Source organism: Hylobates moloch, unplaced genomic scaffold (assembly GCF_009828535.3).
Source record: "Hylobates moloch isolate HMO894 unplaced genomic scaffold, HMol_V3 SCAFFOLD_21, whole genome shotgun sequence".
NCBI classification, from domain to species: Eukaryota; Metazoa; Chordata; class Mammalia; order Primates; family Hylobatidae; genus Hylobates; species Hylobates moloch.
This window is the reverse complement of record NW_026652296.1, coordinates 47,351,730-47,365,098: the sequence shown is the minus strand read 5'-3', so window position 1 is coordinate 47,365,098 and position 13,369 is coordinate 47,351,730. Positions and strand designations below refer to the sequence as shown.

The 13,369-nt window shown below is 39.9% G+C and overlaps 1 protein-coding gene across 12 annotated transcripts in view; it reads right to left on the bottom strand.

Annotated features, from left to right (window-relative positions):
• SEL1L2 (SEL1L2 adaptor subunit of SYVN1 ubiquitin ligase) overlaps positions 1-13,369 on the bottom strand; it is a 178,726-nt gene that overhangs the window by 113,312 nt on the left and 52,045 nt on the right. For all 12 annotated transcript variants that reach the window (XM_058432734.1, XM_058432735.1, XM_058432742.1 and 9 more), the window contains exon 2: positions 10,761-10,816. In XM_058432734.1, coding sequence (XP_058288717.1) covers positions 10,761-10,816 — 56 coding nt within the window. The remainder of the gene's footprint in view (positions 1-10,760; positions 10,817-13,369) is intronic.

The following is a 13,369-nucleotide window of genomic DNA, read 5'->3' as shown; positions in this document are numbered from 1 at the left end:
GATTTTGAGATTATGCCAAGTGAAATAAGTCAACTATTAAAAGAAAAATACCGTATGAACACTTAGATGAGGTACCTAAAGTAGTCAAATTCAGGGAGACAGAAAGTAGAATGTTGATTGCAGGGGCTGGGGTGAGAGGGGAATGGAGAGGTTTTTTTTTTTTTTAATGGATATAGAGTTTCAGTTTTATAAGATGAAGAGTCCTAGAGATTAGTGGCACAACAGTGTGAATGTAATTAACACTACTGAGCTGTACATTTAAAAACTGTTAAAATGCTAAATTTTATGTTATGTATATTTGACCACAATTTTTTAAAGCCTAATTTCTGAAATAGCTTTGTTCCCACAGGCTTTGGAAAAGATCCTGTGGTCCTGTGGTGATGAGGCATCAACTCTCAGCCAAGTAATAAGGGAAATGAGCATGTGAGGGGAACAATGAGCAGTAAAAAGGGCAAATCGATTTGAGGTCCTGGTTGGATTGAAGCATTTATGGAACAACCTGGAAAGATATCAGTGGCCATCAGAGACTTGGATACCTGAAATTTTCATTTGGAACAGGCTCAGTTTAGATTATGACCATGCGAGTGTTAAGGAGGATGGGACTATTGGAAGCAAGATGTAAGTAATGAAACTGAGCTGCTACGATTCATGAATACTGACATCTCCAATGCAGACAGGAGCTCTCTGCTCCTGGGAAAGAAAGACCACGAGCTATGTTTCTGTCTTCATCTCTTACTACTTTCCCAACGAGAATGTGGCAATAGGGAGGGAGGAGGATACCTACCACCCTATCCTGAAACAACATAAGTGGACGGTGGGAGAAAATGCTTGAAAGGGTTACGGGGGAAGAAATCGTCAGGAGACAACTAGGTTTCAGTTAAGATGAAGGGAAAGGTAACATTTGGAGAAGTACGACCCTGAAGTTAGGTGATTAGAAAGAAAATACTGATTAGAAAGAAAATACAATGTATTTGCTCACTCCTGTAATCTCAGCACTTTGGGAGGCCGAGGCAGACAGATCACGAGGTCAGGAGATTGAAACACAGTGAAACCCCGTCTCTACTAAAAATACAAAAAATTAGCTGGACGTGGTGTCATGCGCCTACAGTCTCAGCCTGGGGAGGCTGAGGCAGGAGAATCTCTTGAATCCGGGAGGTGGAGGTTGCAGTGAGCCGAGATCGCGCCACTGCACTCCAGCCTGGGTGACAGAGCGAGACTCTGTCTCAAAAAAAGAGAAAGAAAGAAAAAAGAAAACAAACATCTCACGGGTGGAGAATCCACACATTTTATAGCCAAGTCGTGAATATATGGTAGCAGGTGTATTTAATTACACCTGTAAACCTTTATTGTATCTACCACATGCAAAGCATCACACTGAAAAAGATGAAAACATACAGTCTTGCCTGTCAGAAGCTCACAATCATGTTTAAGTAATATCAAACAGAGGTTTCACAAAGCAAAAAAACCACATTTAGAACCTTTTGGAAATTCCAAATTCCAGTAACTGCGTAGGGTACATTGTAAGCATTGTCTTGCACGAATGAATATATTGATAATTTGTAATACTAAGATCTCTTAAGTCAGAATGGGCTTGTTTATTCTAATATGCAAAATGGAAGATAATAATTAACCATTTAAATAACCAATTAACATCCTTCACAAAGATGTTAGGAGGAATAAATGGTATATATGAAGGGATTTTATAAAGTTTGTTATATAACTGTAAGGATATGATACTGAATATAAATTCTGAATATAATGACATAAATTAAGATTTCTAAGTTTTATACTAAATGCCCAATAAGACAATGTAAGTGAAATCTTGAGGCTCTCTTTACTACTAGGTTCCTTTCTCAGGAAACAGCCCCTCAGGCTGCTCAGATAGTATCAAAGAATTAAAACTTACCAGAACTGAAATATCCTATTTATTAGTCAAATTAATTATCTATTGGACCAAGATGTTAATTTCAAAACAAAAAGATTGTGTCTGTTAAACTGAAGAAGAGATGGAACTGAACCCTCTGGTGAAACTGCTGAGTGCTGACAGCCAGGTGACTTTTTCCTTCTTTTCAGAGTTTTCACTGTTGTTCATGGTGGTGATGGCTGTCATGAGACAAACCCATAAAGGGGTCCCCAGAGAAACTCCAACCAACCTGCGCACTGGGAAAATGGGGTGGAACCTTCCGAAGTTCACACTGGTTTGCAGCAGAGAGGAGCCTGGCCTCTCCTGTCCCCAGGATTGGTAACCTGGGATTCAATCTGTGAGCCCACTGGCAGGAAGCACACTCTCTCACTTTGCTGAGAGTCCCTGTTTCCCCCCCTTTTTTTCTCTTTTCACCCAATAAACCCTACCCTTCTCACCCTTCAAAGTGCCTGTGAGCCTAATTTTTCATGGTTATTACAAGGACCCTGTTTTTAGTTGAACTAAGCAGAAAGTCCTGTAACAGCCCAACATGGGGTTCAAGGAAGGGTGAGTAAAATGGTGACTCAAAACCTCTCACTGTTGCTTCTGAGCCTTCTGGTCCTATGGCATTCCTCTTCTTATTTTCAGGACAGTAATAGCACCTATCTTTTCTTTTACAATACTGGATATAGGCCACGCCCATGCCAATGGCCACAGGCACACGTGGGGGATGGTTAGGTGGGGCAGCTCCCTGCTCGCCCTTTCCTACTAGCTGAGGTGCATGGACGTATCTGCTGCACGTGTGCATGCTGTCCAATGGCCAAGGGGCCTCATGCAGCTGGCTGGCCTTCCCTACCATGCACCCATGGAGTCTCTACTCCCCCAACCAGGAAGTCCAACTTTGTCCCACTGCAATGCTTCTCTCTGGTGGAGGAACTATTTGCATAAAAATAAGAGGCTCTTCCCCACTGGCATCCTTTTTTCTTCTCTACCCTATCAGCAGTTAACTTTTAATTAACCACTTTTTTTTTCCTTTTGGAAAACATTTTACTAGGCCAGACACCCCAACTATCACTGTTTATATTTTCTGTGGAGTTTTAATTGTGAGAGAGGATTTGTGAGGATAGTTTTAAGCTGTAGCCCAATCTGGTGTACTTTGCATGTCTTTCCACAGCAAACTTTGCAGCAGGCCTCCACCTTGTTTTATATCCTGGGGGTATGGCCTGTAACCCCATGGAAAAGCTTTGTTTAGCAATCCTGCCTTAGGGAATGAGTCCTTTCTGGTTTGATATCTGCATGTTTTCCTAGCCCTGTCTCTTACAGGGCTCCACCTGGTGGCTGAGTTTTCCTCTGCCTGTCTTTGTAGCTCTATATGTGTTGTGTATGTGATGTCTGTAAAAAGACCTCTAGTTAATTTGGCCTAAAGGAAGATAAGCACTTGGATCAAATATTTTTTAAAGAGAAGATAAAAGCTGTGGTAACTTTCAGTTCATGTGACTTTAATCTTTGAGAAATAAAAACAGCCTTAAAGATTATTGGTAAAAAGCAAATGTCATCAAAATATAAATATTTTGGATTAAATGATGCAGGTCACATGCAAGGCTTGTTAAATGTTTTAAGGTTATAAACTGCCTTTTGGGTTTTGAGAACTATTTGACTTGTCTGCTCCACAACTGGTAAAGCCTGGGGACATATGGAACTAACCATGCCCTTAATTAATGCTAGAAGGAGTCAAAGCTTGGTTGCACCTAGCACACAATTAAAACAACTTACCAGGTTTTATGTTAAAGTTAAAAATTGCTAAAAGTTACCATTATGACATGTAATTGAAACTACTGGAAATAGATTTACATGTGAGGTGTGTGAGAAAAATAAAATTTTTTTTTTTTTTTTTTGAGACGGAGTCTCGCTCTGTCACCCATCCTGGAGTGCAGTGATATGATCTCAGCTCACTGCAAGCTCTGCCTCTGGTTCATGCCATTCTCCTGCCTCAGCCTCCTGAGTAGCTGGGACTACAGGCACCCACCACCACACCCGGCTAATTTTTTGTATTTTTAATAGAGACGGGGTTTCACCATGTTAGCCAGGATCGTCTCGATCTCCTGACCTCGTGATCCGTCCGCCTCAGCCTCTCAAATGCTGGGATTACAGGTGTAAGCCACTGCGCCTGGCTTGGTTTTTTTTTGTTCTTTTTTTTTTAAGACATAGTTTCACTGTATCACCCAGGCTGGAGTGCAGTGGCACAATCTCAGCTCACTGCAACCTCTGCCTCCCAGGTTCAAGTGATTCTCATGCCTCAGCCTCACGAGTAGCTGGGATTACAGGTCCATGCCATCACACCTGGCTAATTTTTGTATTTTTGGTAGAGATGGGGTTTTGCCACATTGGCCAGGTTGGTCTCGAATTCCTGACCTCAAGTGATCTGCCCACCTCTGCCTCCCAAAGTGCTGGGATTACAGGTGTGAGCCACTGTACCCAGCCTAAAATGTGTTTTAGGCATGAAAATGTAAATTCTTGCCTAGGGTTAAAGAATTGTTTTAAATTAGATAGGATAAAGCTGAAGGCTCAAACAAGTGGTGGAAGGATTGTGGAAATTAATCTTGCGGAAGAAGTTCTAGGTGTGAACATATTGACTAGGTTCAAGGGGGGTATTGTGTGGTTTTTCCCTGGGCTGAGCATTGGAATGAAAGCACAACAGGGCACTCTCAGGGCACTGATACGCTCTTTGGCAAAATTTGTAAAGGGTTATAAAAGTTTTTTGCTTCTTTAAAATTTCTGACTCATCATTTTGGCAAAATAAGTAACTTACGTCAATCTGGAATTCTATTTCATAACATCAAGTGTTTTAAACTGCTAACATATTTAACAGGCTTCCCAAAATCAAACTTCAGTTTCAAAATTGTCTTTCCTGACACCTAGCTATTGGATACTTCAGAGGGCCCCTGGAGTTCCCAGAAAAGAGAGGTAAACAGGATGATTTGACTTGTTTAGTGACATGGGATTGCCAAACTGATGTTCAATCTTCTTTAGATTATATGTTCATGAATAATGCTAATATATGTTCCAAAATTGTATGGGATTGCTAAAATTTTAATGTCTGAGTATGTGCTATCAATGACAATTAAGGTTGTTATGCTAACTTATTGTAAACCATGGAGATAACCAAACTTCTTTGTCAATTGTGTTTCTAACTGTAACTACCCTAGACATTTTGTTATTCACAGACAACTGTCTTGTCTTAATCCTTTTCAAAATACGATTTATAATAAGCTATATAATTTTGACAGGTACTCTCAAATACAGGCTTCTAATAACTTTGGATATTTTAACACTGGAATAAAGAAAAATATACAGGACTCATGAAGAGCTGAATGTTCATGAATATGATGTGAATCAAGAACTAAATGGGCTAAACTCAGAAAGCTGAAGCAATCTTTTTGACTTTTGCTTGGAATATTGCCAATCCTTTTGTTTTTCAGAGTCAAGGAAACTTATTTTGCAATATTTATGGCCCTTAATAATTGAGTAAGATATACTCCTGTGAACAAAATTTGGAGCATGTTTAGTCTCTCTGCCAGGTTCCTCTAGAATTCAGAAATTATCTGTGAGTAATTTTAACTTATGGCAATATAGTTATTTGCATCAGAGCAATGAGAATCCACTTTTCTTTTGTGGCAGGACGCAACTGGAGAAACTGGTTGTTTCCCCAAGGCTTTGACTGAAAGGATATGATTCCCTTTAAGGAGCCAAGCTTGATTTGCAGAGCTGATAAAAGCCCCCTGGAGAAAAAAACTGACCTCATACCCTCATTTATGCAGTCCCTGTACAGGGTTCCTGACCTGTAGTCAGTAAAGAATGTCGCTTTCTAACAGGCCCAGGAGCCCCAAGTTTATCTTGGGACCTTAAGAGGATAGGATCACACAACTCACAGGTATTTGAGAGTGGTTGGGCTCAGGATGGTTGGGCTCAGAGTTAAAAGGTCTTATCTGAGATTCCTTGTGGAACAGAGTTTCATCAAATCCAGTCTAAAAGGCCTATATAGAAATAGTTATTCTCGCTGTACTTTATGCAAATAATCAGGCCAAAGATAAGACTAAAATAGGCTGGGCATGGTGGCTCACACCTGTAATCCCAGCACTTTGGGAGGCCAAGGCGGGTGGATCATGAGGTCAGGAGATCGAGACCATCCTGGCTAACATGGTGAAACCCCGTCTCTACTAAAACTACAAAAAATTAGCTGGGTGTGGTGGTGGGCGCCTGTAGTCCCAGCTACTCTGGAGGCTGAGGCAGGAGAATGGCATGAACCCGGGAAGCGGAGCTTGCAGTAAGCCGAGATCGCGCCACTGCACTCTAGCCTGGGTAACAGAGCAAGACTCCATCTCAAAAAAAAAAAAAAAAAAAAGACTAAAATCTAGCCTATGTAGAAATAGTTATTCTTGCTGTACTTTATGCAAATAATCTATTTTGCAAACAATCCAGTCCTATCATGATTGTTTTTTTAACAAAAATGAGGACTGGAGAGACAGAAATTATGTTTCAAAACTCATCATACATTTGTCATTAAATTCTAAACTCATTCGTTGTTTTTAAGTTTTTGCTTATATTTTTAGACTACCCCTGCTTGTTCCTGTGAACGAACCAATCAATCAACCAACCAAGCAATCTCCAGCTGCAGCTCAGAAAGAACAAAAGGGATGGGTAATGTAAAAATATGGATCAATATTCTAGTTCTGAGCAATTATCCTGCAAATCCTGCCAGGTGATGGAAATAAACAGGATGCTCATCACGCAAGGAAGACCAAGGGAGCTAACCAAAGCCAAGCACCATGCACCCAAATCTTAGCAAGCATAACTATAGCCACCAGTTATTTGGGCATGTCACAAGACATGCTTTTCTCTCCCTTGTTGGAGGAGGATTCAATTCCACACCTTCACCTCAGCATTTGGCTTCTGATAAGGAGTCCATGTACCCCTACCAAGACACATTTTTTCCTAAACTCAATTCCAAGCTTCAGGTCAAAGCCCTAGGAAAGAAACTGGATCTAAGGAATCCAGAGGCAGACAACAACAGAGGTTAAAAGACAGTGCAGGTAAGCAGGGCTAATTCCTGCCAATAAAGCCAAAGCTCCCATTTCATGGATAAGGGTCATGCTAGTATCCATGGCATAAATGAGGTCTAGGGAACTCCAAGGCTACTGATAGTAGGTGGGATAGAGACATAGGTGAGAGCAGCTAATTCCTATTATCTAGGCCCTCCCTGCTTCATGGGTGCAAGCCACTTTGGCACCTATGGATGGCACCTGCTGAGGTCACTGGGACTTGATGATTCAAGGACAGATGAGGGAAAGAGGACACTCTTCCTTCTCTCCCTCACATACCCCAGGTATTGCTAGGAAGAGAAGGGAACCAGGGATGCCTGCTCCCGTCTTTCTAGATGGGTAGCCATTCATCTTCAGTCTATACCCCTTTTGAATGCATCCTGAACCCCTGGGACTCCTTTTTTAAAAAAGCCCTCTTGGCTGGGCATGGTGCCTCACACCTGTAATCCCAGCACTTTGGGAGGCCAAGGCGGGCAGATCACAAGGTCAAGAGATTGAGACCATCCTGGCCAACATAGTGAAACCCCATCTCTACTAAACATTTAAAAATTAGCTGGGTGTGGTGGCGTGTGCCTGTAGTCCCTACTACTCGGGAGGTTGAGCAGGGAGAATTGCTTAAACCTGGGAGGCTTTCAGTGAAAGCCTTCTTTTTTCCTTTTTTCCTCCTCTGTCCTCTCTTCACTGATAGGTAATTGTGTCTCTGTACTCAGGACACTCCTGTCAGATTCATCCTCCAAATTGGGAAAAGTTAATTTCCCAAACCTTAGACTGGTTGGCTTAGGATTGGGCTCAGCGGAAGGGAACCCAGAAGCTTGAAATGCTGGCAAAAGGGTAAAAGTTTTTTTTATCAGTCAGGCTTTTGGCCTCCCTCTCCCTGTGCAAACTGGTAAAAGGCCTTGGGATTTTTGATGTGTCCTTACCCATCCCTTTTTTCTCGTTTTGATACGTGTTTTCTAATAACCTGGTTTGTTTCTTCTCACCTTCAGTCTATCAAACTCCAAATGGTCATGCAACTGGAGCTTTGGAGGATGGCCCTTTCTGCAGGGGACCCTTAGCTAGACCTCTGAGGGAGCTCCAACTGCCGTTCCCCAGAACAGCGCCCCCTGTCAGCAGGAAGCAGTTAAGATCAGTCTTTGTCCTTATCCTTATCCTTATTTTAAGGATAAGTTAGATGTACTTCTGCAGAGGGGGAATGAGACAGCCAAGTGTAAAAGGGTCCCTGGAGAAACTCCAACTGGGCTGCATACTGGGTGAATGGGGTGAAGCCTCGGGAAGTTCCTGCCATTTGCAGGGAGGAGTCTAGACTCTCCTATTCCGGGGTTGGTAACCCGGATTTAATTTGTGAGCCCACTGGCGGGAAGTACACTCTCTCGCTTTGCTGAAAGTCTCTGTTTCCCCCACTTTTTTCCTTTTCACCCAATAAACCCTGCCCTTCTCACCCTTCAAAGTGTCTGCGAGCCTAATTTTTCATGGTCGTGTGACAAGGACCCTGTTTTTAGCTGAACTAAGGAGAAAGTCCTACAACAATAATGGTCCCTCAGCCATACACTTGAGTTGCTCTCTTAGGGGGCCTCAGTTACTTCCCGATAGTACATTACATAGCTGGGGGTTTATTACCTTTGTAATCAGGATCATTCTTTAACGTGGAATGAAATAGCACACAGAACCCCTGAAAAAATTAGATCCTTAACACAAGACAAATGATCTTTACACATTTTTTTCATGTGTGTATGTGTGTTTTCAAAAAGTTTTTGTCGGGAAATGGAGGAGTAGATGACTTTTTTTTTTTTTTTTTGCAAGTTGTAGAGTTATAAAGCCAGAAAGAGAGAAAAACTATGGAAAGAGCAGCTCCACTTAGGTGAGTGTGTTTTTAAAATTACAGTGTAAATGGTAATTATTATGGAAGATAACCAGAATTTGCCAAGCCTACATTGGGGGTAGAGATGGAGAGAGGGTGCTTTCAGCCAAATAGTATCCTGCTCATTGCCAAGGAGTCATGAAACACTATGGCAAGTTCAGTGAGCTGAGGATACTCTATTCTGGTTGTAGGATAGCACGCATATATGGGCACTTTGCAGTAGAGGTGTTTGCAGTCTTTGGGCTTTTCACTTCTGCCATCTGTGCTTGGGCCAATGGAATTGAGTGAGATATACAATCTACAAACAGGCTACCCTGGAACATTTACGCCTAATCTTTGACACAAAGGTAGTGTTTTGTTTTGTATGTGTTTTGTTTTGTTTTACTTTCTAATATTCTGAAATATCTTAGAATAGTTCTTAGTTTTCTTTTGTCCCAGGCTTTACAAGGTTGGAAGGGGCCTATTCCCATCTTTACTCTGGAGGTCTCATCTTCTAATGCTGGACATTGGGTGGATGCTTATGGGTCTGGGCAGCATCCTTGTTCTCAAGCAGTAAGAGGATTCCAAAGGGCATTTCAGGTTATTCAGCAGGCACTGACTTGCAAGATGCCAAGAGCCCGCAAGAGAAAGCAAGATGACCTGATGAAATGGATGTTCCTTCATTCTCCACTTGCCTGAAGACAAACTGAGATTTAGGTGAAGCTCACATCTATTTCTGCTAATAATAATCCCACTGCTAATTATGGGATGTGGTAGTTATAGTGATAAGAGAGGAGCTATATTCAGAGGGGTTTAGAAAAGGTTGCAACGTACAGAGGGGTTTTTAATTTGTATTAATATTTCTCAGTTTACTTCCTCCATTTGGATTTAAGATTTACTCATTAATTCAATAAACATTTATTGAGTGTCTGCTATGTGCCAGGCACTGTTCTAGTGGCTGGGGATAACAGCAATGAACACCACAAACAAAACCCTTGCTCTCATGGAGTTTGTACTCTAGTGGAGGCAGAGTGACAACAAATATAATAAAATACTGTATGTTGCATGGTGATAATTTTGAGAAGAAAAATACAGCAGGGAAGGGGTATAGAAGAAGGTGTTTGACAGAACTTGCAATTTTAGAGAGAGTGATTGTAAATTTAGAGAAGGTCCAGGGAAGGACCTTCTGAAAAGATGAAGGTGAAGGAAGGGAGCCCTATGGACATCTGGGTGCAAAGGTATTCCAAGCAGAGAACAGGAAAGTGGGGCACATGCCTGGGGTTTCTGAGGAACAGCATGGAGCCCAGTATAGATGCAGTGACATCAAGGAGACAGTAGTAGGAGCTGATATCAGAGAAAAAAAAAAAACATGAGGGCAAGACCATAGAGCCCAATAAGCAAGCCATGGTAATGCTTTGGTTTCACTCAGTGTGAGATGGAAAGTCACTTCTTTACTTGACATATTTGCAGGAGTAAATCATTGCTGGGTTGAGAATAAACTGAAAATTTGAATCCCCTACTTCCAAAATGTGCAAAGACATCGTAAGATTGATAACGTTTAATAAGCATCTGTGACTTTATAAGCCAGGCGGGTCTCTGCTCTTTGTGTCTTAATATTTTGCAAAAGTAATTGCAGTTTTTACCATTGACAGCAATGGCAAAAACCACAATTATTTTTGCACCAATCTAATATTTAGGACCTCAGACAGTCCACAACTTAGAAGACTCAGGACTGAAGACAGTCTTATCCTCTCACAGTTGACTAAGCAAATGTTTGTTGAATGAATGAAAGAATAATATTGATTGAGAATTTAAAAAAAAACAGAGACAATAGTTAATAATTCTGAGTATCCTGAATAAAAATAGTGCCTATAGCCTAAATTTTCTATTAAAAAATGTAAAGATTTAGCAAAATATTTACCTGTGTGGTGATATTTCTTTCCTTTTGTCTTTTATTATGTTCTTCTGCTTTGATAGCTGCAATACACAAAATTTTTAAATAAAATTTAAAAGCATTTTCTTTTTAAAATTTCACTTAATACAATTTCTTGTTAAAAAAAGTCTAGAAAACTTTTAGAACTCTAAGAATAATTGTTGACAATAATTTATAATTTAGAGTTCCTAATAATGTGTTAAAAATAATTCCTTCACTGATAATTTGTAAAGCTAGAACTTGACACCAGAGACAATCTATATACTTTAATCAAGCATTCTGAAATTGAGTTAATAACATGAAAGAGTTCTATAAATCATAGAGCTAATTACAATAGTGGAAAACTTTCTGAGCTAGAAATGTATTTAATTAAATGTATCTATATAAATAAGTGCCATCTATTAATAGAAGCTATTAAAACATAGAAGAGGAAATATAACATTTTATATTTTTATAGACTCATCCATATGTCAGAGAGATACTAAAAATTAATTGAATGACACAAACATCTGAGAAATGTAGACTGATAATTATACCAGGCTTTGAAATTTGAGAAAATAACTTTCAATGAAATTTTAATGAACCAATTTTAATACTTTTTTTATAAAGACTATATATATATATCATATAGAATACATGCATAATCATTGGCATATTTATTTTTGCACAGTGCTTGAAATTTCTTCACTTTCTTAGAGAAACAAGTCTGAAAACGTGAGATGACAGGGTAACACATCATGACGTTTCAACTTTACTACATTACTAGGATTGACAAATTTTCAATTGCTGTAAACAAATTTGATGTATTGTAAAAATGATCATATGTTTTGGGAAGTAAAAAAAATGCAAATATGTGATACGTTCACATTTAACAGGCTGAAGAATTTGACCACAAACCAATATGAAATAGTCAAAATTTTGTATTTCCAAAAAGTCAAAAGCTTTTAAGAACAGGTCACAAATTTTTAAATTTATTTCTGACATATTATTTATTAATTTATTTATTTCTACTGGTTTTTCTTGGACACAGTCTCACTCTGTCACCCAAGCTGGATGTAGTGGCATGATATTGGCTCGCTATAACCTCTGCCTCCGTGTTCAAGCAGTTCTTGTGCCTCAGCCTCCCAAGTAGCTGGGGTTACAGACATGCACCAACTGCCCCCAGCTAATTTTTCTATTTTCAGTGGAGGCGGTGTTTTTGCCATGTTAGCCAGGCTGGTCTTGAACTCCTGACCTCAGGTGATCTACCTGCCTCAGCTTCCCAAAGTGCTGGGATTATAGGCATAAGCCACTGAGCCCCGCCCATTGTATTTATTAATTTGATGTTTTATTCTTTCACTTACTGGTGAACTTTAGTACTTGGCAGCAGCCTCACAATTCTACATCTGTTTTGTTTACTTTGTAATCTAGACTTTACAGGAACTGGCCCCAGATTGATTCATATTTATTCCTCTGTTAAATTAGAGAAATAATTGGCAAATTCTAAATAAAAATTAGGCTGGGTATGGCGGCTCACACCTGTAAACCCAATACTTTGGAAGGACAAGGTGGCGGGCTCCCTTGAGCCCAGGAGTTTTGAGACCAGCCTGGGCAACATAGTGAGACCCTGTCTCTACAAAAAATGCAAAAATTAGCCAGCTATGGTGGCACGAGCCTGAAATCCAAGCTACTTAGGAGGCTTAGGTGGGAGGATCATTGAGCTTGGGAAATCAAGGCTGCAGTGAGCGGAAATTGTGCCACTGTACTCAAGCCTGGGTGACAGAGCGAGACTCTGTCTTAAATAAATACTCAAAAACTGCCTGGTGAGCAAGGCATTATTAAGGCATACCAAATTCTTTTAAAGATGATACATATCTGATACTATTATATACATTGGGATTGTTCCTTAGGTTCAAGATATGAATAAGTTTTATTAAATGTTATTATAAATAAAACTTTATCCCAAGTTTGTCGAGTGATTATACTGGGACCATGAATACTCAACATCAGAGGCAATGTAGCCTCATGGTCTACCATCTGGCCTTAAGTCAAACAGGCCTATATTCTAGTCTTGATTTTGTAACTATTTCATTAATTGTTATGATACTTAAATGAGATCATTTATATATTTAGCACAGTACTTAATGCATAGTTTTTAATAAATGTTAGGCATATAAAATTATTATTATTATTATATGGAACCTACTTCTTTAAAGGATTTAAGATGCCTTGAGGATATTACATGTGAGTGTAAAAGTACTTGCAGTCTTTGCATTGCTGGAATTTGCCGTTTGATATTGGAATACATTACTTAAATAAATGTGGTTATGTTACACATCATTTTAATGGGCATTTCTCACTTCATGTTTTTTGCTTATTACTTGCTGTTTATTTTATGTTTATTTTAGACTATGGAATGATGTTAGACAAAAAGCAAACTTGAGCAATTTTCTTATTTGAGTTCAAAATGGGTCGTAAAGCAGCAAAGACAACCTGCCACATCAACAACACATTTGGCCCAGGAACTGCTAACGAACGCACAGTGCAGTGGTGGTTCAAGAAGTTCTGCATAGGAGGTCTGGGCACGGTGGCTCATGCCTGCAATCCCAGCACTTTGG